The 23415-nt window shown below is 54.9% G+C and overlaps 13 protein-coding genes across 13 annotated transcripts; 5 read left to right on the forward strand and 8 right to left on the reverse strand.

Annotated features, from left to right (window-relative positions):
- Positions 1–7: 7 nt before the first annotated feature.
- Positions 8–1985, reverse strand: ayg1 (heptaketide hydrolyase ayg1). The gene is made up of 6 exons (XM_040950779.1): positions 1734–1985; positions 1599–1673; positions 804–1543; positions 603–735; positions 408–481; positions 8–278 (listed from the first exon to the last, which is right to left on the reverse strand). The coding sequence occupies exons 1-6, from the start codon at positions 1824–1826 to the stop codon at positions 173–175; spliced, it is 1221 nt and encodes a 406-aa protein (XP_040806299.1). The 5' UTR covers positions 1827–1985; the 3' UTR covers positions 8–172.
- A 380-nt stretch (positions 1986–2365) lies between these two features.
- Positions 2366–3039, reverse strand: BO72DRAFT_86327 (uncharacterized protein). The gene has a single exon (XM_040950778.1). It carries the CDS (start codon positions 2998–3000, stop codon positions 2542–2544), a length of 459 nt encoding a protein of 152 aa, XP_040806300.1. The 5' UTR covers positions 3001–3039; the 3' UTR covers positions 2366–2541.
- A 90-nt stretch (positions 3040–3129) lies between these two features.
- On the reverse strand, positions 3130–4722 carry BO72DRAFT_419294 (DUF3500 domain-containing protein). The gene is made up of 2 exons (XM_040942657.1): positions 4338–4722; positions 3130–4270 (listed from the first exon to the last, which is right to left on the reverse strand). Exons 1-2 carry the CDS (start codon positions 4552–4554, stop codon positions 3180–3182), a joined length of 1308 nt encoding a protein of 435 aa, XP_040806301.1. The 5' UTR covers positions 4555–4722; the 3' UTR covers positions 3130–3179.
- A 392-nt stretch (positions 4723–5114) lies between these two features.
- On the reverse strand, positions 5115–7770 carry BO72DRAFT_419295 (putative C6 finger domain protein). The gene is made up of 7 exons (XM_040942658.1): positions 7570–7770; positions 7375–7487; positions 6452–7318; positions 6307–6393; positions 5956–6251; positions 5472–5895; positions 5115–5407 (listed from the first exon to the last, which is right to left on the reverse strand). The coding sequence occupies exons 1-7, from the start codon at positions 7711–7713 to the stop codon at positions 5230–5232; spliced, it is 2109 nt and encodes a 702-aa protein (XP_040806302.1). The 5' UTR covers positions 7714–7770; the 3' UTR covers positions 5115–5229.
- Positions 7771–8059: 289 nt separating this feature from the next.
- Positions 8060–8408, forward strand: BO72DRAFT_443733 (uncharacterized protein). Its single transcript, XM_040943645.1, has one exon. The coding sequence runs from the start codon at positions 8228–8230 to the stop codon at positions 8396–8398; it is 171 nt and encodes a 56-aa protein (XP_040806303.1). The 5' UTR covers positions 8060–8227; the 3' UTR covers positions 8399–8408.
- Positions 8409–8498: 90 nt separating this feature from the next.
- On the forward strand, positions 8499–10383 carry BO72DRAFT_394372 (fumarylacetoacetate hydrolase family protein; the record flags this gene model as incomplete). Its single annotated transcript, XM_040941967.1, has 3 exons — positions 8499–8853; positions 8913–9248; positions 9367–10383. 3 exons carry the CDS (start codon positions 8499–8501, stop codon positions 9912–9914), a joined length of 1239 nt encoding a protein of 412 aa, XP_040806304.1. The 3' UTR covers positions 9915–10383.
- BO72DRAFT_86485 (RibD family protein) lies at positions 9946–11644 on the reverse strand. Its single transcript, XM_040950782.1, has one exon. It carries the CDS (start codon positions 11174–11176, stop codon positions 10274–10276), a length of 903 nt encoding a protein of 300 aa, XP_040806305.1. The 5' UTR covers positions 11177–11644; the 3' UTR covers positions 9946–10273.
- Positions 11436–13183, reverse strand: fhpA (flavohemoprotein). The gene has a single exon (XM_040950781.1). The coding sequence runs from the start codon at positions 12949–12951 to the stop codon at positions 11695–11697; it is 1257 nt and encodes a 418-aa protein (XP_040806306.1). The 5' UTR covers positions 12952–13183; the 3' UTR covers positions 11436–11694.
- Positions 13184–14605: 1422 nt separating this feature from the next.
- On the forward strand, positions 14606–15971 carry BO72DRAFT_367363 (N-acetylglucosamine-6-phosphate deacetylase; the record flags this gene model as incomplete). The annotated part of the gene is made up of 2 exons (XM_040940835.1): positions 14606–14977; positions 15045–15971. The coding sequence occupies 2 exons, from the start codon at positions 14606–14608 to the stop codon at positions 15969–15971; spliced, it is 1299 nt and encodes a 432-aa protein (XP_040806307.1).
- A 331-nt stretch (positions 15972–16302) lies between these two features.
- Positions 16303–18666, forward strand: BO72DRAFT_443736 (uncharacterized protein). The gene is made up of 3 exons (XM_040943646.1): positions 16303–17052; positions 17124–18159; positions 18238–18666. Exons 1-3 carry the CDS (start codon positions 16578–16580, stop codon positions 18392–18394), a joined length of 1668 nt encoding a protein of 555 aa, XP_040806308.1. The 5' UTR covers positions 16303–16577; the 3' UTR covers positions 18395–18666.
- Positions 18667–18673: 7 nt separating this feature from the next.
- BO72DRAFT_491357 (uncharacterized protein) lies at positions 18674–19189 on the reverse strand (the record flags this gene model as incomplete). Its single annotated transcript, XM_040948185.1, has 1 exon — positions 18674–19189. One exon carries the CDS (start codon positions 19187–19189, stop codon positions 18674–18676), a length of 516 nt encoding a protein of 171 aa, XP_040806309.1.
- Positions 19190–20657: 1468 nt separating this feature from the next.
- Positions 20658–21733, reverse strand: BO72DRAFT_443737 (DUF3632 domain-containing protein). Its single transcript, XM_040943647.1, has 2 exons — positions 21255–21733; positions 20658–21170 (listed from the first exon to the last, which is right to left on the reverse strand). The coding sequence occupies exons 1-2, from the start codon at positions 21661–21663 to the stop codon at positions 20722–20724; spliced, it is 858 nt and encodes a 285-aa protein (XP_040806310.1). The 5' UTR covers positions 21664–21733; the 3' UTR covers positions 20658–20721.
- Positions 21734–22132: 399 nt separating this feature from the next.
- On the forward strand, positions 22133–23220 carry BO72DRAFT_86997 (uncharacterized protein). Its single transcript, XM_040950785.1, has 2 exons — positions 22133–22579; positions 22672–23220. Exons 1-2 carry the CDS (start codon positions 22246–22248, stop codon positions 22869–22871), a joined length of 534 nt encoding a protein of 177 aa, XP_040806311.1. The 5' UTR covers positions 22133–22245; the 3' UTR covers positions 22872–23220.
- The last annotated feature ends 195 nt before the right edge of the window (positions 23221–23415 follow it).

The following is a 23415-nucleotide window of genomic DNA, read 5'->3' on the forward strand; positions in this document are numbered from 1 at the left end:
GGACTATCCAATCAAAGATCCCAAATTCTTAAAATTATGCAGTAGGACCATGAAACCCTTTCAAATCAGATTTTCCTCATATGAATCATGTTACTCATTACTCGACCCGAGACCCAAGACCTCAGCCCAGCCTACCACATCCCCTCCCCCCTCTTCACAATTTAACCCCACTTTAATTCTTAAGCATAGCAGGCTTCGACTCCAACACCTCCTCCAACCACTTATACGACACCGGCAGACTATGCGGATACCCCATGTGCGGGAGCCCGGGGAAGAACCTATTTGCCCCCGGAATAACCATATCAGCCCCACTCACTCAAGAAACAAGCGTCTCGCGCTCGTGCGATAACCTTCAGGTGGTAGGGTGGGGTAGGGGTAAGGGTAGGGTTGGGGGGGGGGGTACGCACCGTCCTTCCTTGGGAGAGCCGTGATTAAAGAGGACAAGACAGTCTTCGATGGGGGTGACACCGTCGTCGACGCCCTATGTACACCTCCCCGCGGGTCGCGGGGATTAGAGTTAGTGGGGGGGATTTTGCCTGGGGCGCATCTTCCGAGGGTGGGATTTGGAACATGGGAATCGGGGGAAACTGCAGGGCACGCACATTCAACAAAAGAAGTCTGGTGCTGGGCTGGTCGACGATGCCGGTCTCGACGAGCGAGAATTTCTTCTGGGCGTTGGCGCGGAAGTCGGCGACGTCGGTGTAGCCGTACTTCTTGGCCCAGGCGGGGGTTAATCTATTCCATTCCAATTTTGTTAGTCTTGCAATCACTCGGAGCGAGGGAGGGGGGGGAATCCAACTCACAGGAAAGGATACTCATGATCATCGACGCGGGTCAACCACTCCTGATCCATGAAGTAATGGCAGCCGGGACCGTGGGCGATGCAGCCGCGCAGGCGGTCGCGGTGGGTGTGCGCGGCGCGGATGGCGTAGAAGCCGCCGGCACTGAGGCCCCAGGCGGCGACGCGCGCGGCGTCCAGCTCCGGCCGGCCGGCGATGTAGTCCAGCACGGTGGTCCAGAGACGGTCCGGGGCGGCGGGGTCGCTGGGGTCGGCGGGCGAGTCGGCGGTGCCGGGGATCTCGGCGATGACGACGGCCCACCCGCGGTTGAGGATCTCGTGGGTGCGCTGGCTGTTGTCGGGCCGGTAGCCGTCCAGCCCGGTCATCAGCAGGATGACGGGGACGGGGCTGGCGGCCGAGGCGTGCTCGGGCGTGCGCACGAAGAGCGGGACGGTGGGCGCGTCGCCGCCGGCTCTCCGGGTGTGCGGGATGATCACCTCCTCGATCTTGGGGCTCCAGAAGGAGGCCGCCTGCAGGTACACGCGCTTCTGGCGGGCGAAGGCTTCCTTCTTGATGTCGTCCTTGCTGGGGTCGACGTAGGGGAAGCGCGAGATCCGGTAGACCACCGCGGCGCGGCGGAGGAGGTCCGAGGCCAACTGGGTGTTGCTGCTGTTCAGCGCCTCGCTGGCTTGCTTCTCGAGGGATTCGGCGATGGGGAAGAAGGCCTGCGTGTAGGCGTCTTCGTAGGCGTCGTTGATATTTTCCTGGGTGGGCTCGGCTGAGCAGGCAGATTTGGTACACAGGGAGGAAGCCTCCTACCTTGATCAACTTCTCGAAGATGGGTGCGAAGTCCTCGATCGATCCGTCATGGAACGGGTAAACTGACTTCTCACACTGTCGAACGCTTCTTCTTAGCTCTTGATCCTCACCACACAGCATGCATCTTGGTCATACCGCAAACTTCCACTTGGTCTCCCAAAGGGCCTTGATGGACCCCTTATGCGGGTAGACCGTGTTGAACTTCTCGCCCATCAGCCATGGAGCCATTTTTGCGTTCTGTTTTGTGATGTGCTTGTGAATCGAAACAGAAGAAAAAAAAAAGTGGTTGAGATCGAGATATCTCTCGGATAGAGTCTAGCAGTCGAGGGGGCTTTTAAGGCAGACAGTAAACCTGAAAGAGCCGTATGCATGGCCACGACAGCAAAGTTAACGCACAGGAGATATGCAACTCTTGATGCCTGAAGTTAGGAATGCGCAGGCGAAAAAAAGAAAAAGGTGGTCGCGAATCGAAAGCAGGGGATACATTAGTGTTGGGAGTTCGGATTGGAGAGCATTGGACTCTTGTAGCCCGAGGGTTCTTAATGTATGGATGCTGAGGAATTTGAGGTGAGATTGTTTTGCTATGCGGCATTTTCTAGCGCCAGGGGATGTCATTCAAGAGCGATCTCATTTTGGGATGTCATCATTGGACGGAGAACTCATATCTATAGAGCCTTTGTTGTGAGGTGGATGGATGAGATGGTGGGAGGAGAGAGACAGCAGCGAGCCCCTCCAAGTCCTTACCGCTCACAGCAGTCCGTAAATGCCCATGCCGCTTGCTGAAGCTTTGGAGCAGCGAAAAGACAGCAGGCATCCTACATCGCCTACCCCGCTATCAGGACAATGAACTCATTCTGTGGAAGATCACACCACAAGGTGCATTCGCTTTGTTCTGGAGCAGTGGCTGGTGCCATGTTGCATCTCCCGTGCATAATTGAGGCAGCTAGTAGCCAGCACGACGGAGTATATCTTGATTCATGGCTACGGAGGGGCTGCGTGCATCTTCCGCCGTATCAGAGCCTTTCATGAACCCCACCTTGGCCGTTAGATGGGGTTTGGGTTCTTTGTACAACGCATTCCAATATTTTGGCGTCAAGAATGAGAATGGTTGGAGAGTTATCGATGCCGAGGCAAGGGGGAGAGGGCAGAGCGGCGGGGTAGTTGGAGGTTTTGATTGTTGTTGGCTTTCGGCGCCTGAGGCAGACAAGATGGCCAAGGTTCGGTGCTTCCGACTTCGGACGGGATCCAGCACTTGTTGTGGGGATGAAGAACTTCCGAGATCGTGGGAGCTGGGTATTCCGAGGCAAATACACTCATACTCTCCATCAGATCTTCTCCGATTTGCAGGGAGTTGGCAATTGCAAGGATGAATCTCGATCGAGACCAGGAAATCCCGATTCATCGTGGGGTGTGGTGATGTTTGGAACCGGATGTTCCGACGTGACGTGGGCCTTGCACGCACACGTGCTGCCAAGGAGATTAGGACGAAACCCGACATTGAAAAGAATTTGTATATACGGCATTGAGAACTATAGAGACACTATTCACATAACTTCATCATATTTACAAGGCTCGAGTTTTTCACAGAGCAGATTTCTCCCACACGATCTCCTTCCCATTCAACCCCTCAATTGCGGGGATCTGCGCACGCAAAGCATTGCCGTAGTCACCGGCGTTCGGCGTCCGCATCAGGGTGTGGATGTGGAACTTCTTGGGCTCCTCATTGTTGAGGAACACGCCGGAGTGGTGGTCGAACTCGACCAGGATGACCGGGCTCTGCAAGCGGTAGTAGAAAGGGTCCTCGTTGCCATAGGATCCAATCCAGCAGAAGTAGGTCTCGGACTCGAACTGGCGGATGTGGTCCAGCTTCAGCTGGCGGGCGCGGGCAGGCAGGTAGAGCAGGTACTGCTCGAAGATCCCGTACATGAACTTCTTCTGCTCTTCGTTGAATGTGCTGGCGGGGATACCCTCGTTGGGCACGACGCGGTTGTCCCGGTACGCACCGCAGACATGGCGCTGGTCGTCGCGGTTCCAGCGGCCGGGCGGCATCGCCGGGTCGTGCATCTCGGCGTAGACACGAGCCTTCTGCTGGAGCTCGGGGGACAGGGACTGCATGAGACGCAGACCCAGTTCCTCCTCCACCTGCATGATGCGAGTGCCGGCGTACGGGCCGGAGTCGATCTCGTTGGGCTCGGCGCCCGTGAACCACGGGGAGGCGACGATCTGACCCTTGTAGAGGAAGATGTTCAGGCAGAGGTGGTGGCCGTAGAAGGACCAGCCCCACGGTCGGTCGGTCGAGGGACGACCGAAGAGGACAAAGTTGTAGGAGAATTCGTTCATGACCTTGACACCGTCGACCAGCTCGCCCAGGAAATGGTTGATGCGCATCGCCGCGATGGCCTTCTCGTAGCCTTCGGGAGATAGTGTGACCTTGAGGACGTTCAAGACGGCGTCGCGGAGCTTGCTGTCGATCTCATCAAGCCGGATTCCCTTGTTGCTGAGGAGGAATTCGGGGTTGGACCAGGTCCGCCATTCGGGGGAGTCGATGTGGTAGCACAGAGCTTTGCGCTGGTTTTCGTCGGCCAGGGACAGCACATTTTGAGTGGCTTCGACGATTGTATCAATCGGGATGCCTTCGTCTTGGAGCTTGAACAGGTCGGGGCGAACGGTGCCTAAGGCAGTGATTAGCAAGCGAAATGGACCATTGCTTCCATCGGAAGTTCCATCGGAAGTGAATACCGTCGGTGGTTACACCCTTGAAGGGCTCTTGCAGCAGGTCCAGCCAGTGCATGTAGAGCGCGTGCAGCCATGGAGGCTGACGTTGCGTCTTGAACTCGTGTGCATATTCATGGGCATCCTGTGTGCGCATCACCTGGAAGCGCTTTAGACTAAGATCGGGCAAGTATTGACGGTATTCGCCCGTAGGCTTCTGCAATTCGGCCTCGGAGTGAGTCATTATGGCAGTGTTATGGCGGATGTGATGCGATGATGATGGGGGAAGGAAAGAGAGACAGGAGGGGGAGAGGAGGGTCGAGAGGAGAAGAAGGGGAAGTAATGGTATTTAGCTTGGGATGCGAGGCAGAGGTGAATGAATTTATTTATCTTTATCGGCTGGGGAAAGTTGTACGTACCAGGTATGGGGTACGGATTCAGCTTTCCGCCACTTCGTTTCCTTTCCCCATACTAGCCCTCCCCACTTTTTCCCACAGAACCTCCCCACCATCCACCGTGGGCTCGGCCTAAATCTTAGCCGCCCACACCCAACACCCAGACATTCAGAAATGGCTTATTGGCAATACGCAGTTCTCTAGTATCTGACACGACGGAACCAACAGTTGGGAGTTGCCTAATGGTTGTTCGCCTTCCAAGCCACCGCCTGGCAAATCTTTAATCCCCCCGTGGGGTCGGACATTCTTCGACCCCGTCATTCGGCATTAAATCGGCCTAGCGTTGCTTCGCAGCTTTAGCAGATCATACATCATTTGCTCGATTTCACATGGAACTACGAGTATTCAAAGAATGGATCGAACCGTTGGTGTAATACGGCACTCTGGCAACGACGCCAACAATCTCGTCAGTCATGGCCCGAGGTCACATCGCCCACATAACACAATTCATAAGATACATTAATCTACAACAACCGCAGGAGTTCCAGGTCCTTGGCTACAGCCGGACTATGAGGTGCGCAGCTCTCCAGGAACCGCAGCATTTCTTGGTTCCATTGCTCCCAGCCCGGGGGTAAGGTATCTCGCACGCGGGCTTCTGGTGAGTGGGATATACAGTAAAAGAGGAGTATTTGGCCGAAAAATCTAGGAGATGGTCAGTCACCGCGGCATGGAAAGGGGCAGCAGATCTGATGCTTGCGAGACTCACTGAGAGCAAAAAGCGAATCGGATCGGAATGCAGCTCTTCATCCGGCGGAAGATGCCGCCAACAACAGGCCAGTTCATGGCGTTCAGCAGTCCGCTGCGGATTTGTTCGAGATCATGATCCGTTAATAAACTGGGTATATGGAGGGCTTTGTAGAGGTAGGGCCGGCCGATATGGAATTTGGCAATCATGTAGCGACCACGAAGCATAGCTTCGGAGACGGCAATCGCGGGAGAAAGGGCATGACGGGTCGGGTCGAACGGTAAGTGAGATTCGGTGGGTGGAGAATCGGCTGTATCGTGGTCTGTGGAAGGGTTGGGTGGATTATCGGAGAACTGCAGGGCAGCAGGTAGATTGACCCGCCACTGATCTAGCTGGTGGTGCAACTCTGTATTGATGGCTGGACGGGGGAATGTCCCTGAGTCGGCTGTAAGAGAGCTAAGTCAGTCGTGACTCGACGACCGCAAAGAAGAAGCGATCGACTCACAGTAGAAATACAATGAGTTTCGGATACGGGTTAGTATTATACGGTGGGCGACCTGCGCAAGGAAATGGTATTGGAAAAACGAATCGTCTATCTCGTCCAAGGACAAGGTTCGAGATGTGCCGAAGCCAACGCTTTCGAAGCTGATAAACTTGGGAATTGGGACAAGCTCTTCAAGGCGTGCAAGACCGCTCGGTGGGACATGTAATTCTTGAATCAGGATTGTCTCATTCATGAGACAATTCCAGTATACTCTCGACTTCATGTCGCCCTCCCACTCGTCGAAGTGAACATCACGGCTAAGGACGTTAGTCACCTAATCACCATGAGTAGGATAACAGGATAATCACATACTTAGTGAGCATGGAAAGACAGCAGGTAGCAGCACGATGGATCATAGCCCAAGAGTCTAAGGGCCGCAGGATCTGACTGTAGTAGACACTGCAAACGCGCGTCAGAATCCGAGGATCAATCTTATAGACTTGAGGAGTGATCGTACAATGAAAGTAGATAGAATTGGCAGCTTTGCAGATCATTGCCACACATCAAGAAGCCCATACGTTGGCGAGCCTCGTTGAAGAAGCGTAAGCCAGGAGGTTCTTCATAGACGACTCCCATCCACTCGGGCGGCTCAAACCGACTGGTCCTGCTCCCTGGTAAAGGATAATTTCCCTCTTGATAAGCGTGGATTGCAATACAGCCTAGGGCCATGATGTTCAGGGCGAGACAGCTTTCGATCGTATATCCGAAATTGCTTTCGATCGCCGTCCCCAGTGTCGAGGCGAAGTAAAAGTTCTTATCAATGATAGGCGTGTAGAGGTTGAACGTGGTGAAAAATGCGTCTGAAAGCCCCTTGATCATGGCCAATGGGAGTGTCTCCAGCCAGTTGTTTCCAGCGTGCGGAGGAAAGGGGCAAATGTACATCGGCAGCATAGGCCTTTTCATTTCGATGTCAATCACGTAGTTCTTTCCGAGCTTCTCATAGGCCTCGAGAAGTCGATTTGGAAGGATGTTTTGAGCTCCAAGCCAAGAGATCACCCCATGCTGACTGAACGAGATTGAAACGAGGCCAGTCGAATCCACTGGGCCTGAGGGGAGATAGCTTTGGCTATCATGTTCTAGATCGTTATTGAGTTCCACTGTTCTCGGTGTGAGGCCTTGCAATTGAGACCTCTCTGAGCCCACCGGCTCTTTGGAGTTGAGATTACGCCGTGTTAGAGGTGAGACACCTGGCGACGTATCCAATGCATGAATCATTTCATTTCGAAGAGAATTAATGTCACCGGATATGGCAGTGGGGACACTTTCAAGTTTTGTCTCGAGTCGATGGAGAGTGCTCATAATCAGACTCAAAGAATGATCCCGCCTAGGATGAGTTAGTCTGACAAGTCTATCATTAGTATGTGCTCGGTTGCCCCTTACTTGGAAGTCTTGCGCTCATTATAGACACATTCCAAGCCCAGCGATTTGCATAGTCCACATTTTGGCCGTGATTCATCACATCTGGTCTTTTTCAATCTGCAATTCTCACAAGCCTAAGGCTAGATGTTATTCCAATTGATTTTACACCAGAGTTCCTGAAGGTTGTGGTAGAGCGATGCGGAAAGAGTAACCTACCACTGTGGCTATGAAATTCCGGGGTTTCTTCGCCGAGCCCGAGGCCCTGCTGTGCTCCGGGCTGTCATGAGAGAGGTGATCGGGAAGCTCTGGAGTCTGAGAGTCACTGTGGGATAATGACCCTGAGTAGGGACGTTTGTTCATGGTACTGAATCAATAACAGTTTGGGAATCACGACATCGTTGCTTGAGTGCACTAAATGGTTCTGCGATCCGGATAAGTCGATAGATAGGCGGCTTCATGTGACTCGAAAATGCCCGGTCTGAAACACGTGACAAAATGAAAGGGACGGATATGTTTGCGCTGTTTGCTGCTTGCAGCTGCGATAAGCGGGCCTACCGGCACGTGCACTCGAAGGATCGTGCACTCGCACCGGAGTTTGCGGAGCTAAGCATGGACTGTGCATTTACCCCACGGCACTTCGACCTTGGCATCCTGAGTTACTCCGCACTTTTCAAGCTGTTTACGAAAGTCCTGCCACTGGATATGATGCATTGGTCGTTCCGTGGAACTTGTGGGCAATCTTTATGTATTAAAAGCGATACCTGTCTCATCGGCGAGCGGAGCCAATTCTCACATTTTGTCTGTGGCTCAATAGAGCCAGGAGCACTACAAGCCTTCCCGACAGGTTCTTGAATAATCATGTTGCAGAGATGAGATGGCCAACAAGTCGAAGCATTTGAGCATCACTTGCTCAGAACTGATGTTTCTTCCAGCGAGCATGACAGCTCCTATTGGGTCCCAGTTCTCTTGCAGGACAGGGATCAAGGGCTACAGACAGTGTCGTCGGCAGCGCAATGTGGAGAGCATGTTCGGGATGTGGACATAAACGGCAGAACTCAGGAATAGCTTCTGATTCCATTGATATATCATGTTCAGATGCTCGGAAACTCGATATGATACTAAATAACATTGCAGTTGATGTCAAGATGGCCCCCTCCAATTACAGCGATCATTTTTCGATCAAGAACCTTCCATATGGCGTCGCCTCGTCTCCCGCGCGAGCTGACCCGCAATGCGTGACTCGGCTCAACAACACCGTAATCTTCCTAGATGACCTCCAGAGAAACGCAGTGTTCAACTCGGTCTCCGAGCTCCCTTCTGGAATCTTCAAATCGTCCACCTTGAATGACTTTGCTGCCCTCCCCAAGCCAATCCACACGCAAGTGCGTCACGCCCTGCAACTGGTACTACAGAATGGAGTGGAAGAACTCCCCACAGGAAGCACTGCAGACATCAGCAAGGTCCAATTGCATCTCCCTGTCACAATCCCAGCTTATACCGGTGATTAGCCTCACTCTAAAGTACCCTTCATAAACAAAAGCTAACGACAACCTCCGCAGACTTCTGCAGCAGCAAGGCCCACAACATCAATGCCGGACGAGCGATCCTCGGCCACGAGAGCCTGCCGCCGTGTTTCTACCATATCCCCATTGCCTACAACGGCCGTGCCAGCACGATATCCGTTTCTGGGACCCCAGTTTACCGGCCCCGGGGCCACTTCGTCGACAGGAACGTAACGACCCACAAAGAAGTCATCTACGCGCCAACACGCGCCTTGGATTATGAACTCGAACTGGGCATTGTGATCGGTGCTCCGCTGCCGTTGGGCCAGAGGCTTACCGCCAAGGATGCTGAGGCACACATCTTCGGGCTTGTGCTCTTGAATGACTGGAGTGGTACGTTCACTATGCAATCTATGAAGCCATTGAAGATTGTTTCCCTTTCCATGGAATTTTACTTTTCCATCTGGTTTGAATTCCAGGCAGAGAGTACTTGGCTGAACAAGCGCCACAGCACGCGACATCCAGGGCTTCGAAATGATCCCCCTCGGCCCACTGAACGGGAAGAACTTTACCTCGACCATCTCCCCATGGATCGTCACACTGGAGGCGCTGGAAGCGTTCCGCACCGACGGCCCAGAGCCGCAGAGCGCATCCATCCCGCCGTATCTGCAGGACTCAGGCGCCTATAATTATGACATCCAGCTGAAGGTCGAGTTGGAGACTGCTTCTGGGGCAAGGACGGTGCTGGGAGAGACCAATGCGAAGGAGCTGTACTGGAGTCTCGGGCAGATGTGCGCGCATCTGACGAGCACGGGGTGTAATCTGCATACCGGGGAGATTCTGGGCACTGGGACGGTCAGTGGGGCCGCTGAGGGGTCCTATGGCTGTCTGCTGGAGGTGACCAAGGGAGGCAAGGCGAAGGCCAAGTTGACCGACGATAGTGAGCGGACATACCTGGTCGATGGGGATGTGGTGACGATGACGGCCGTGGCGGGCGAAGGAGTTGGATTTGGCGAGTGCACGGGGCAGATTCTCCCTGCCAAGGAAGTTCAGGCTTAGATTAGTGCTATTGTACAGAAAACCAACTAGATGATCCTCGTTCCAGACATTAGATCCACCACGAAGAGATGCATGCGACGCAAGCACATCATACCCTTATAACACAAGTATCTGGGGAGAACGTCCGAACCCCCTTTCTTTCAACTCCCCAATAATCTCAATCCTCAGTCCTAGCAGTAATGTAACTATCTGGGGGAGAACCCCCAGACCCCCCTTTCTTTCAACTCCCCAATAACCTCAACTCGAATCCAATAGTATAGTATAACTATCTGGGGGAGAACCCCCAGACCCCCCTTTCTTTTCAGCTCCCCAGTACCCTCAACCCCAATTCCAACGACATAGCACAACCACCATCTACCTTAGGTATCCACCTTAATCCTCCCACAAAGCACCACATCCTCCCCAAAAGGATACCACTTGACCCCCGTCAACCGCGACGCCGGCACAGCCACCCCACCGTCCCCCACCCTCCTTGGCGGACTCACCACCACCCCGCCCCTCCCCAACCACGTCGGCGCAATCGTCACAATCACCGAGCTGACCAGACCCTGGTACCTCGGCTCCAGCAACGAATTAATCACCGCCGCCCCGCCCTCGATCATAACACTGCGCACCCCTTCCTCCCGCCGCAGATACTCCAGCACCTGCCTCCAATCGAACTCCCTCCTACCCTTTCCTACCCCCTCCCCCTCCTCCTCATCCCCCCCAAAATCCTTTGTTGTAATCCCCAAAGGAAGCGAAATAAACCTCCCCCCAACTCCCTCCAACACCCTCCGCTGCTCCGCCTCCACCTCCGTCCCCTCCGCGATCAGCACCCACGGCGCCCGCCCCCGCCCTCGCCGCACCATCTCCACGATCTTAGCCTGCGGGGTGATCCGCCAGCGCGCCGAGGGGTCCACGATGATGGGCCGCGGCTGGCCGTCCAGCCCGTCGGCGCCGTACCCGCCCCCGCCGGCGAGCCGGCAGTTCAGGCCCGGGTCGTCGGCGACCGCTGTGCCGACGCCCACCAGGATGGCGTCGTGGCGCGAGCGCAGGTAGTGCGTCATCGCCTTGGATTGCGGGCCCGAGAGCACGGTGCGCGTGCCCGGCGACAGGGCGAGGGAGGAGTCGAGCGAGGTCGCGAAGGTGAGGGTTGTGAATGGGAGGGTCGCGGGGGCATGGTCGGTGGTGGGTGAGGTTTGCCTGGGAGGGGGGAGGTGTGGTTCGAGGAATGCGCGGTCGGAGGCGGGGAAGGTTAGGGCGTCGCGTGGGGGGTCGGTCATGGTGTAGTGAAATGTCTGTTTGGGTGGCGATGTTGGGGTTGGAAGATTGGGATGTTGAGAGATGTGGGGTTGGTGTGTTTGTTGGTGAATATCTTTGAGGTGTGAGGGAGTGTTTATGCTGGATGGGTTTGCGGGGAAAGGGAGCGATAAAAAATGTGGAGCCTCAGGCCATGAAAGAGGCACCAACTGTTGGTGCTGTCGTTACCCCACTATGGGCGGGAGATGATCAGTGATTTTACCCCTCACCGGTAGCTGTTCGAGGGGGCGCTTTCTTGGCGAACACCTCGAAGTTTGTCAGAGCTTGCATCTGCTCAGAGAAACTAGTCTAGCTATTGATATGTAGGCAGACTATCTCGGGGGCTCGAAGTCTAAAAGTCGGAATTTTGATTATTGCATCTAAAATCATGAGAGGAGTATCTAGGCTAATAATGCTATCTAAGAAATGAAAACAAATGCGATCGTGATCCGTGAAGATGCAAAGAATCTAGTTGACAACCATAATATGCACAAGCACTTGCTTAGGCGGGAATACCACCGGTTCCGAACAGCTCCATCTTGATGCGATCATCAGCAACGCCCGCGGCGGTCAGCTTCTGCTTCACGTCCAGCATGAACGCAGTCGGACCGCAGATGTAGTACTTGGTGGTCGCATCCTCCAGGTAGAGGTCCTTCTGCTTGTCCAGCTGGTTCACGTCCAGGCGTCCCGCGACATCATAGTCCTCGCCCTGCTTCTCCTCGGCGCCGGGGTGGCTGGTGAAGAAGATAGCGTGCAGGTTGGGCACCTTGGCAGCCAACTCCTTGATCTGCGGGCGGAAGGCGCGGGCCGCAGAGGTGCGAGCGCCGTGCGCGTAGGTGATCTTGCGCTGGGTCTGGGCCTCGGGGCCATCGAGGATGGTGTTGAGGATGGAGGTGAGCGGGGTCAGACCGACACCGGCGGCGAGGAGGACAATCGGGCTGCTGCTCTGCTTCTCCTCGTCGGAGAGGAAGAAATCACCGAAGGGGTGAGAGACGCGGACGATGTCGCCCTCCTTCTTGAGATCGTGCAGGATGTTGGAGACATAGCCGGGGTGGCGCTTGGCCGAGGGCTCGGTGGGCTCGAGGCCGGCCTCCCTCTTGACGCTGATGCGGTAGTATTCCGGCACAGGCTTGTCGCTGAGTGAGTACTGGCGGCTCTGGGGGTAGTTGAGCTCCGAAACGAAAACCTCCACGGAGATGTATTGTCCGGGGCGGAAGGACGGCAGAGGCTTGCCATCCACGGGCTCCAGGTAGAACGAAGTGATCTCAGACGACTCGGGCACCTTCTTGGCAATGCGGAAATCGCGGAAATCAGTCCAGCCGTCCGCCTCCTTGTAGAGGTCGGCTTCGCGGTTGATCATGATGTCGGCCAACTGCCAGTAGGCGGCACCCCAGGCGTCGTGGATCTCGGGCGTCAGGGCGTCTCCGAGGACTTCGCCCATGGCCTCGAGGAGGTACTTGCCGACAATTTTGTAGTGCTCGGGCCGGATATAGAGGGAGGCGTGCTTGTGGCAGATCAATTCGACCGCGGGGCTCAAAGCACCCAGGTTGTCGATGTTGGAGGCATAGGCGAAGAGGGCGCCAGCGAGAGCGACAGGCTGGTGGCCATTGACTTGATTGGCGGTGTTGAAAACGGTGTTGAGCTCGGGGTGCGCAGCGAGCATATTCTTGTAGAACACGGTCGTGATGGTCTTGCCATGAATCTGCAAGACAGGCACAGTGGCCTTGATGATGGCAATTTGCTCTTGCGTGAGACCCATGATGTAAATGATATCAATATGTCAAGGATGTTCTGATTGATGCAATGTCAATGTTGGACTGTATGTCTGGGAGAATGCAAGGGAGAGAACAATCTCATCCGAGAGCCCATGGGTGTATTTATATGCTAATTGGCAACCATTTGGCCCAGGAGGTCAACACAAGTGGATATGCATGATGTGGCGGACGAACTTTTTTCATGCGGTTTTTTGGATCGGGCGGAAGAAAACTGACATCTCCGCGGAGAAGCTGGGGAAGAACTGAGTTGGTACAATTGGTACCTCGCCAACCAGCCCAGATCGAATCAGGTTCCTGACAATGTTAAGCCGAACGGTCCATTCTCGGTCCTGGTGTCTATGGAATGGATTGAATCGCTGGATTGGCCCTTGAATGCGTGGCTTGCAGTCTATAGTTGGGGTACATCATAAAAACTAAGACATTTGCTGCAATGGCCGTTCGTAATGACTCTACGTCCTGAGACCATATTCCACGCTGGGATGTATACAGAGATAAAACACGAACTCATCGGCGAGGATATGGGACGACCAGCCAACAGTCACGAGGCAATAAATTATTATACGAAAAGGATCAGCCCATGTCCGACCGGGAGTTTTAGGGGATTCTGGCGGAGGCCGAGTCTCGGCCGTTGTATGATTAGAGTATGGTTTGCCGCAGTCCAGGAACCATGGGTTCAAATTGGCATGGCGCGGGTGTTTTGAGTCAGTGGGACAGACTTGAGAAAACTTCACTCGGGAGGCCATAACTAAGGTAATACTATGTGCTAACGGTAGGTTCTAGAGCCAGCAAGAAAATCTAGAGACGGAAGAACGGCTCCTGCGGGAATTGCGGAACACGCGGCCATCCTATTAGAGACTTCCCGACCATGCTGACTAAATGTGCACGCATTAGTCAGAAATAGCATCAAATTGCATAATACTTCAAGGCACATGAGAACTGAATTAATGATTGTCTCACGTGATACGATGCCTTGCCTGCCTGAAGTGACGGTGACATTAGCCTATCGAAGCTAACCGGATGCGGAATTCCCCGCTGGCTGCAGTGGCCGGCTGGCACTGTAACATCATCCATCATACAGTGACCTCATGTTCAATGTCGGCATGCAGCCATCTTAGTCAGGATACTCGATGATGCTGCTGATACTGACGCTGAAACGCCGATGATGCTGAAGGAATGCTTCACTGCATCTCGCAGGGCTGTTGAGAAGCCAGTCATCAAGACATCAGCTGCCCTGGCGCTGGATTGCTCTCTCCACTTGAACCTTTCGGTGCATAGCCAGAGTCATATTCGTGGCAACACTCCTCACTATGACTCGGTATCAGTAAAAGAAAGATAACTCTAATTTGCCGATGTCACCTTTCGTTCTACTACGTGACGTTTCGGGTGTTCCTTTCCGGTTCCATGCCCCTCCCATGCTTTCTCCAAAGGCATTGTCTGCTGGATGTCACCGTCCTGCTCGAGTTTCCTTTTCCTGGGTTGCCTCGCTCGCCTGTGGCTCTGCAACTATTTACCATGCACGTCGTCCTGCTCGTCGCTGTCGTCTTTTCTTTCACACCCTGCCGCAAGACCTCAGCCTGCTCTCTTCCGGCTGCCTGACCAGTATTGACTCATACTTTAAACACGTCCCATCTCATTAACATGCCGGGTAAGACCGCACCGCCGCGCCGGATCACCAAATTCACAAATTGCCGGATTGTGAAAGGTAGCGAGCTAGTCAAGGAAGACCTCTGGATTGACTCCTTGTCCGGGAAAATTCTCAAAGATCAGGAAGCATTCTACGACTTTCATCTCTCCCCGGATGAGGTCATTGATCTCGGCGGGCGCATCGTCGCCCCGGGACTTATCGATGTGCAGCTGAACGGTGCCCAGGGCTTTGACTTCTCTGTACCCCAAGCTACCACCGAGGAATATGACAGGGGTCTGCGCATGGTCAACAAGGGCCTTGCCCGGATGGGTGTTACCTCATATCTCCCTACCGTTGTGAGCTCCACGCCAGAGGTTTACTGGAAAGTATGTCTACGCAAAGCACTCCCTGGCTTGAAGATATTGGGACTGACCAGTCCACTTCTTGCTATAGGTTCTACCCTCGTTAGGCCCCACAGGAAGCGAAGCTCAGCCTCAAGATGGCGCCGAGTCACTGGGCGCTCACGTGGAAGGGCCGTTCATCAGCCCCGGCCGCAACGGCATACACAAATCCGAAGTGCTTCGCGCAGCCCACAGCCTAGAAGACATAGTGGAATGCTACGGCTTGAATAATTTGACCGGGTCATCTCAGACGGTCCGAATGATCACTGCGGCGCCTGAAGTCGGCAACATGCTGAACCAAATCCCATCTCTTACCTCGAAAAACATCATCTATTCGATCGGCCACTCAGACGCAACTTACGAGCAAGCTCTCGCCGCTACCCAAAGCGGCGCTACCATGATCACCCACCTGTTCAATGCCATGCGCCCGTTCTATCATCGCAACCCCGGGGTCTTCGGCCTGTTCGGTCAGACCGATCGCCCGCGTCCCTTCTATGGTGTCATCGCTGACGGCATCCACTTGCACCCGACTTCCATCCGCATCGCTTACAACGCTCATCCGACCGGGCTGGTCCTTGTGACGGACGCCATGAGGCTGTGTGGGCTCCCTGACGGAGTCTACGACTGGACCAACGGGGACCGCATCGTGAAGACCGGCGCGCGGCTGACCCTGGAAGGTTCGGACAAGATCGCCGGAAGTTCCGCGACCTTGATCGAGTGTGTCAACAATTTCCGTCGGTGGTCAGGAGCCTCGACGGCGGATGCCTTGAACGCCGCCACGGCCACCCCGGCGCGTCTTCTGGGCTTGGAGGGAGTCAAGGGCTCACTGAGCAAAGGCGCGGATGCCGATCTGATCGTCTTGGATGATGAAGAAGATCCCTTCTCCGGCCCGACCTTGACTATTCGTCAGGTGTGGAAGCGGGGTGTGAAGGTATTCGACACTGAACATGATGTTGGGGTTGTTCCTTCGAAGGCCTAAGGTCTTCCTATTAAAGCTTTCTCTTTATCTAGTTCTGCTTCGTTGAGCGTCGGAATTGGCAGTCAAACCATCACATCAGGTGACTAGAGCACTGGACTGTGGGAAGTGACGGTATACTTGCTTCTTGATATACATTTGCTTCTAAGACGGGGGTAATGGCGCATCGTGTTTTACAGCATAGCCAAGTAGATATTGAATGAAAGAATAGAGGTATTCTATTTTCGCTCTAGGCCTTGCCATCTGAAGTATGATTTTCAGGTGTAGCTCTGTAATAGATTCTGATTGGATGTTTATCTTCTCCGGTGGAAATATGTTGCCTTGAGGCAGCGAGGCAGCTCGGATGAATTGGAGCTGTCTTGCGACCTCCACAATCAAGTCAATAAAAGCCCCTCCAACAGTATCCTACATCATACGGGGTTAGGATCTCGCCAGGGCTCGCAAGGCTGCGGTGGTCGACAACAACAAATAGCCAAACAAGAAATGGCCAGACCCGCCTAGCCCGCCGCCCCCAAACACCTAACCGTCACGTATATACTCCAGCAACGCCAATGTCAGACCGCTCCCTACCCCGTCTGCTTCTCGCATTTTCACAACCATCACGGCAAAATGCAGCTATTCCAACTACCCACGGAGATCTTACAGGTTATCATCAGCCAGATCGACTCCCGAGCTTCACTCGCTCGCTTGGCGCAGGTATGCCGATTTCTGGAGGCGTTAGTCGACCCAATTCTCTACCAATCCGTCTACCTACGCAACCACGACGGTGAAATATTCATTCGCGCACTCGAGCTCCGCCCAGCCCGAGCGCAGTATATCCGCGAGCTGCTGATCCACTACCACTATGTCAACGTCCCCGACCAGCAGGCATACTACCCGCTGTTGGTGGAGGGTCTGGTGCCGACGATCCGCCGGCTGGTCAACCTCCGGCGGCTGACAGTCAAAGGGCTTCTCTACGATGCGCCGCGGGACTACGACGACCCGGACTTGGGCAATGTAGAGAGATTCGACGCTTACGCAGTGGAGTGGTTCCGGCTGTTCGAGCATGCCGGTGGCGCGGATGTTCTGCCTTCCTTGGAGTCATGTTGGTCGGCCCCATTCCCCCTCTTCTTATTACCCTAAATATATCACATGATGCTGATTTCCTCGTTAAAGGCCAAATGATCATGGACGATGTTCCCTACGACCCAGAGATCCGCACGGAACTATGGAGCTTCGATACCCGGAGCGCCGTCATGATCCACCCTCATCTACGGGACCTGACCCTGGTCGGAGCGCTCGTCGGGGGCCTGGATCCCGCCCTGCAGTACGAGCCGCGCTCCACACGACTGGAGAGTCTGACCCTGCTCTGCTGCGACGTATCCTCGGACGGATTGCGCGAGCTACTGCGTATCCCTGAGGCCTTGAAGCACCTCACCTGGAAAGGTGTCCCGGCGACAGCTCCCCCGGAGTTTTGGCCGGGAGACCGACAGAGCTATGTCGACGCTATCCGCACGCATGCAGACTCGCTGGTCAGTCTGGATCTGGACTTTTATGCGATTGGTGGACATCATCCGCCGTTGGATTTTCGGGATTTCCGCAGTCTGCGGCAGCTAACGATCGATCCGGGGGTGCTGAGAGGTGATACCACGGATGCGGATGGGAATGCGCGACACGCTACGACGGAGTGTCTGCTCCCTGGCAGTCTACAGGGGCTGGTCCTTCGGGAATATAGAGAGTACAGCGTGCCAGACCAAGAAACTCTGCCGCTCGTCTATCGCTGGGTGTCATCAGGGGCGCTGCCTAGTCTGCGAAGCGTGGTCGATGGGTATGCATGCATGCAGCCGACGCGTCTTTCAGTTGCCAAGCGAGAGAGAAAACTAACAGACAGAGAAACATATAGCTTCAACAACCCCGCTTCGCCCTACACCAAACGCCCCCTGCTCTACTGCCAGCCCGCCACCGATGAATCCACCCCGGACCGCGTCCTCATCCAGTACGCCCGCCGCTACTTCACCGGCTTCCAGGCCCAGCCCCGCTCCGCGGACATCCCCCCGATCACCGAGGCGCAGGCCGAGGCCCTCGACGCCTTGCACTTCCTGGCCGAGCAGCACAGCGCCGCGCTGGACTTCCAGAAGGGGGATGTGCAGTACATCAACAATTTGAGTATCTTCCACGCCCGGAATGGGTTCCGGGATGAGCCGGGGAAGGAGTACGTTGATCTTGGCCCCTCCTCTAAAAGCCCCATCCTGTGGGGGAAGAGGTGTGTTGTGCTGACAAAGATTCCTAGACGCCATTTGCTGCGACTGTGGCTGCGCGACCCGGAGTACGCGTGGGAGACGCCCGGGCCGCTGCGGAAACGGTGGGATATCGTCTACAAGGATGTGCGGGTCGAGGAGCAGGTGTTTCCGCTGGAGCCGCGGTTGCGGAAGACGGTTGGCGCTTGAGCGATTTGCCGCGAAATGGATTGTGGTTGGTTGGTGGAATGGAACTCTGGGGACTCGGTGATGATAGATAGTTGATTGGGGAAAGTTGTGGTAGCTTCGCGGCACAGGTTGTTCCAGTGAACTCGGAAATGGGCTGCAGGTACCAGATCGTAACGCTTTGGCCTCGACTATCTGGACCGTTTGGCCTGGTTGTACAATTACACCAATAGTGCCCCAGTTGTCGGGCCTCGCACACTATCAATAAGACAGAGACAAATGATATTGGCTTCATGCTACAGCCTACTCCCACCCCCGCCCCCTCCCTCCTGCCCAGTCTTCGCCCCGCCCTCGAACCGAATCAAGACCTTCGTCTCCAACCGCTTCGAGAACCGACGATACGCTTCCGGGGCATGCTCGATATCCATCACCGAAGAGAACACGAACCCGGGCCCCTCGCCTTGCCTCCCCCCCCCGGATCAGCTCCAGCAGCGGCGCCACCGCGGTCTTCGAGTCCACCGGCCCCGCGCGCAGGGTCAGACCCTTCTTCCACACCTCCGACAGCGGGCACGGCACCGTCGGCGAGATCGTATCCCCGCGTTGCACACGCCCGGGGACGTCGGCATCGCGAAGTACACCCCGATGATCGCCAGCCCGCCGCCCACGCGGGTGCACCGCCGTGAGGCGCACCACCGCGTCGGTCTGCCAGACGATCGTCAGCTTGGGGAGGGTGCGCACGTGGACTTTGTACGGATGACCGTCGAAGACCACGGCGCGCATGGTCGGTTTGTTGGTCGTGGATGGGTCTGGATCGGGCATGTTCTGAGCGTTTTGGCTTGGAGAGGGGGTTGGCAATGGGGTGGGGGTGGGGGTGGGGGTAATAAGGATAGCAGGTTATATGTATGTAGCATGTAGGCGGAGTGGTCGGGTCAGCCGTTGCATGTGCTCATTTGTAATAGCTTCATCGAAACACCACAGGGATCCTTTGTAATACCCCCCCTCCCCCGATGAGAGCCGGCAAGGCAAAAGGAGTGATGGGTTGGTTGTAACGGTACCTGAGGGAGCACAAATGCTGCTAGCATAGTCAACAAACGCCGCTTTGTCCCCCATCCCCCTCCCCCTCCCCAAAGACGAACTGCTAAACTATCTATCCATCGATCGTCCGAACTGGAAACTGAGGAGACCTCCCAGATTCGAGAAAATCCAAGCAATCCCTCCTATCAGCATCGATGCAGCTGACAAGATCCATATGGTTTCCAAGTCCCAGGCCACAGGAGAACGGGACTAGGACTCTCACTTTTCCGGGATGGTCAGGGCCTTTAAGTAAACCTAGCCATGATCCTGATTATTTTCTCTATGATTGAATGGATGAAACAGGGGTTATGTCGAAAAGTCTTGCATTCGACCACAAAAGTACTCGTGGTGGGCTGCCAGGACGTGATCGGCAAGGCCAAAAGACCGAATTTCCTCTAACGTTATATAGTATAGATAGTCATTACCACCTCTTTTCAGGTTACTCTAAGCGCGTCATCTCGACTATCCGAGTCAGTAATGGCGACCAACGCTCCAGTGAGCACCAAAGCATCATCCTCCGAGCCGGATGCCGATCTCGAGGTCCGGGCGGGCGTGGTTATGGGTCGTATCCGAAGTGGCGCAGCGCATACCTCTACTGCCGAAAAAGTCCAGACGGGGATATGGAGGGGATCTACTTTGAGGATAAAGACCTCCCGACGTCCCGAATATCCGGGAATGGGGACGGCGCGTGGTCCTCATAGAGGAGTCCGGGCCTGACACGGGGCCGCAGGTTCTTTATGGATGAAAGCCGCGCTTGGACTCCATTCCCGAGTTTCTGGACTGCTACGTGAGTGGGCTGGAGAGCTTGGATGCCCGTACGCTGCTTAGTCTCCGCCGGCATGCAGGTGGATGTGAAACCGATTGTGAGTCGGATTGTGATGAACATCTTCTACTCTGTTAGACTTTTCTCCGATACTGGGGGATTCAAGAAAATGATTGAGAATTTAGAGTCCTGGCCATCGGGTGGCTCCTGATAAGCGTCGGGCAAGGCATGCGAGTAAAAGCAGCAACAAAGAAGATGTCATATAATCTATCCCCAGTCAGACAATCTGTCTTTGATACAGCAGCCGATCAACCAATGAGTACACCGTAAAGTCTGCAGAATCTACTACCCAATCAGCACAGTCAACCAGGAGTCACCTGAAGGCGAGTCCTTATGGAGCTCAGCACTAGGCCTTGCCACGGGTCCGGTTTCACCTAATGTAAATCCCCTCAAATTCAAGAGTAGAACTACTAATCAGACTATACGCACCAAAGCCACGAGAGTGACACCTGGTTCATGGAAGCCTCCTCAGCATATCCCGCTGCTGAGCCCTTTCCAACTCCGTCAATGCCGTCTGGATCAGCTCCTGCGTACTCTGCCGACGAAACTCGCGCCGTGCCGCCTGCAGTCCCTCCTCCCAGCGCCGCCATCGGGGCAGATCGAAGTAGCGAGGATCCTCCGGATTATCCCCGAATCTCCGCCGCGCCTGACAATTCTCCCACATCCGCGCTCCGGCATAGAGGAACCAGATACAGGCGGCGCGCACCGCCTCCTCGACCGGTTCATCTTCTTCCTCAAATGCGCTCCGGCACGCGTACAGCCCATACAGCGAGAAATCCATGGGATGGCCGAGCGCATCCGCCGCGGCCGTCAGCTGCGCCATGAACGCGGTCCGGTTCTCCCACTCCCGGACCTCGGCCGGGGGATACTCCTCTGCCTCGGGGTAATCCTTCTTAACATAACCTGCTTGGTCCCAGTCAGCGAAGGTGTGCGCGAACAAACCCGACAGCGGCGGAAAGGAGAAAGAAAGGGAGGGGGTCCACGCACGGAAACCAGATCTATCGGCCAAGTAAATGCGGAGGTAGGGGAGATCGGTCCAGAGTTTCAGATCCTCGGCCGCTGTCAGCGGTCGCCCCGTGACCGGGTCGATGACGGGGGTCTTTTGGAGCTGGGCGACGAACTCGATGAGCTTCGCCTGCTGCGCAGCTGGGGTGAGACTCGCGAGTTCGACGAGCGGGAACATCGTGAACCACGCATGGTTGCCTGCGTTGCTTGTGTTGTTGTTGCCGCTGCTGTCCAAGGGCTCTTTCTCCTGCGGTGGGGTCTCGCGGGTCTGAAGCAGTCGTTGGACGGCCGCGGTAGGAGAGGCATCGGGTTTCTGGAGGAGCTCCGCAAGGACTTGGACTTCCAGTCGCTCCAGGAGCTCGGAGCCGAACTCTTCCAGAAAGGCCTCCATTGCTGATGGGGTGGAGTTTGGGGTGTTGATGAGTGTGGTGTTGTTTTGAGTGATGAAACAAGGTAGATGAAGCACACGGTGGGTGTTCGTTTTAAAAGGAGTTAATGATTAGTCGATGGCGGTAAGGACTACCTGAACTAACCGAGACAGTCAGTCAGCAATCTCTTGGTTGTTCTGTTGGTTGTCCTAGTCACGGATTAGTTGACAGCCCTTAGTATTAGTATAGTATGAATCTGAAGCCCAGTGGCCGAATCGTAAGCTGTCAGCCCTGCACCTCCAACCGGCCCCCAGTTGGCCCCAATTAACACTGCCCTGCCTTGAACACCCACGCTGTTTGGGGCTGAGAATCCATTTTGGCCCTCGTAGAGTTTGACCCCCAATTGTCAACAAGGTAATAGGGTCAAAAGTGCAGGCTATATAAAGCCACCGTCGCTGCACCCACCGTTTACCAGGCTCATCTCGCATCAACCCAGTCACTCATTCACTCATTCATTCACTCGCTCACTCCATCTTACTATTTTCTCTTTTCCCGAACCCACAGACAGATATAGAAGCTACCTATTCTTCTTCTCTCTTTTAAAAATGCTCTTCAACCTCAAGCCCACCCTCCTCTTCGGTCTAGCCCTAACCGCAGTCGCCAGCCCGATCGCCAGCGACACCGACCCCCTGGAGGCGCGCGACCTGCTCAGCCTCCTCCCCCGCGCCCAGGTCAAGGACGTGAACTGCGGCGGGGCCAAGTTCACCGCGGCCAACATCAACGCGGCGATCAAGCAATCCAAGGTCGTCGAGACGGCGCGAGCGGCGGGCCAGAAGGGCTATGGCAAGTACCCGGAAACGTACGGCAACGGCGAGAAGTTCTTCAAATCCACCAGCCAGCTGTATGCGTACCCGTTGATCTCGGGGGTTTATTCTGGAAGTGGGTCGTCCTTTTCCGTTAAAAAGAAAAAAAAAATTGGTTTGTGAGAGATGCATGTCGGAGCTAATCATGGGGACTTTTCTTGGTGGCAGAGTCCAGTGCCGGTGAACCTGGCAAGTATCGGGTTATCATGAATGAGAAATACACGTACATGGGGTCTGTGTATCATCCCCCCGGGACGGGCAATAGCTATAACCTGTGTGTCAATGATGAGGCGGCGGCGACAACGACCACCACCACTACCACCACTACCACCACTACGACAACGAAGGCGGCGAAGACAAAGAATTGACGAGGTGGGGAGTCGTACTACTAGTATGGGGGAGAGGCTATCAGGGGACGACGGTTGGCGAGAGATTTTGTTAAGGGTAGAACTAGTTGGGGTCAGGATATGGCGATGCTCTTCCAGCTATGTACACTACAATACAACACCTGGCTTGCTGAGATACTCAACTTTTGTAGCACTTAGCTTGAGCTTAGACCAAGGAAATGTCGGTGGTGGTGTGCTCTATGCGCCAACGCTTACATCGCTACCAAAGTTGTTTCTTATGTCAATAATAGCGGTATCGTCTCTTAATGCCAGCTGTAGTCAGTCTCCCCAGTATGCTTTTCCCGGAATGTGAAGGTGCAAAGACCTGCAAAGAACCCCCCTCATCGCAGCGCAAAGGTCTCACGTAATCTCATAATCAACAGCTCCTACATCACCTCTGTGCATTGATGCTGAACTCCTCAGGTACGCCCTTCGTATCTCGAGCAGAGGGAAGTTCGGTCGAACAGAACTTGTAGATGCATGAAGCACATCAAATCAAGAGCCCAAACCGGAATCTTTACTTCCC

This window comes from Aspergillus fijiensis (genome assembly GCF_003184825.1).
Source record: "Aspergillus fijiensis CBS 313.89 unplaced genomic scaffold BO72scaffold_2, whole genome shotgun sequence".
NCBI classification, from domain to species: Eukaryota; Fungi; Ascomycota; class Eurotiomycetes; order Eurotiales; family Aspergillaceae; genus Aspergillus; species Aspergillus fijiensis.

Bases quoted from the DNA above. Each gene is read 5' to 3' on its own strand.
- ayg1 (XM_040950779.1), bottom strand. From the start codon at position 1,826: ATGGCTCCATGGCTGATGGGCGAGAAGTTCAACACGGTCTACCCGCAT. The intron at 1,674-1,733 runs GTATGACCAAGA...AGCGTTCGACAG, and splicing joins AGACCAAGTGGAAGTTTGCG to TGTGAGAAGTCAGTTTACCC. The intron at 279-407 runs GTGCGTACCCCC...GGGGGCAAATAG, and splicing joins GGCTCTCCCAAGGAAGGACG to GTTCTTCCCCGGGCTCCCGC.
- BO72DRAFT_86327 (XM_040950778.1), bottom strand. From the start codon at position 3,000: ATGAATCGGGATTTCCTGGTCTCGATCGAGATTCATCCTTGCAATTGC.
- BO72DRAFT_419294 (XM_040942657.1), bottom strand. From the start codon at position 4,554: ATGACTCACTCCGAGGCCGAATTGCAGAAGCCTACGGGCGAATACCGT. The intron at 4,271-4,337 runs GTATTCACTTCC...TCACTGCCTTAG, and splicing joins CAAGGGTGTAACCACCGACG to GCACCGTTCGCCCCGACCTG.
- BO72DRAFT_419295 (XM_040942658.1), bottom strand. From the start codon at position 7,713: ATGAACAAACGTCCCTACTCAGGGTCATTATCCCACAGTGACTCTCAG. The intron at 7,488-7,569 runs GTAGGTTACTCT...ATCTAGCCTTAG, and splicing joins GGAATTTCATAGCCACAGTG to GCTTGTGAGAATTGCAGATT. The intron at 5,896-5,955 runs GTGAGTCGATCG...GCTCTCTTACAG, and splicing joins AAACTCATTGTATTTCTACT to CCGACTCAGGGACATTCCCC.
- BO72DRAFT_443733 (XM_040943645.1), top strand. From the start codon at position 8,228: ATGGCCAACAAGTCGAAGCATTTGAGCATCACTTGCTCAGAACTGATG.
- BO72DRAFT_86485 (XM_040950782.1), bottom strand. From the start codon at position 11,176: ATGACCGACCCCCCACGCGACGCCCTAACCTTCCCCGCCTCCGACCGC.
- fhpA (XM_040950781.1), bottom strand. From the start codon at position 12,951: ATGGGTCTCACGCAAGAGCAAATTGCCATCATCAAGGCCACTGTGCCT.
- BO72DRAFT_443736 (XM_040943646.1), top strand. From the start codon at position 16,578: ATGCAGCTATTCCAACTACCCACGGAGATCTTACAGGTTATCATCAGC. The intron at 17,053-17,123 runs GTTGGTCGGCCC...TCCTCGTTAAAG, and splicing joins TCTGCCTTCCTTGGAGTCAT to GCCAAATGATCATGGACGAT. The intron at 18,160-18,237 runs GTACGTTGATCT...AAAGATTCCTAG, and splicing joins CGGGATGAGCCGGGGAAGGA to ACGCCATTTGCTGCGACTGT.
- BO72DRAFT_443737 (XM_040943647.1), bottom strand. From the start codon at position 21,663: ATGGAGGCCTTTCTGGAAGAGTTCGGCTCCGAGCTCCTGGAGCGACTG. The intron at 21,171-21,254 runs GTGCGTGGACCC...GGGACCAAGCAG, and splicing joins GGCCGATAGATCTGGTTTCC to GTTATGTTAAGAAGGATTAC.
- BO72DRAFT_86997 (XM_040950785.1), top strand. From the start codon at position 22,246: ATGCTCTTCAACCTCAAGCCCACCCTCCTCTTCGGTCTAGCCCTAACC. The intron at 22,580-22,671 runs GTGGGTCGTCCT...TCTTGGTGGCAG, and splicing joins CTCGGGGGTTTATTCTGGAA to AGTCCAGTGCCGGTGAACCT.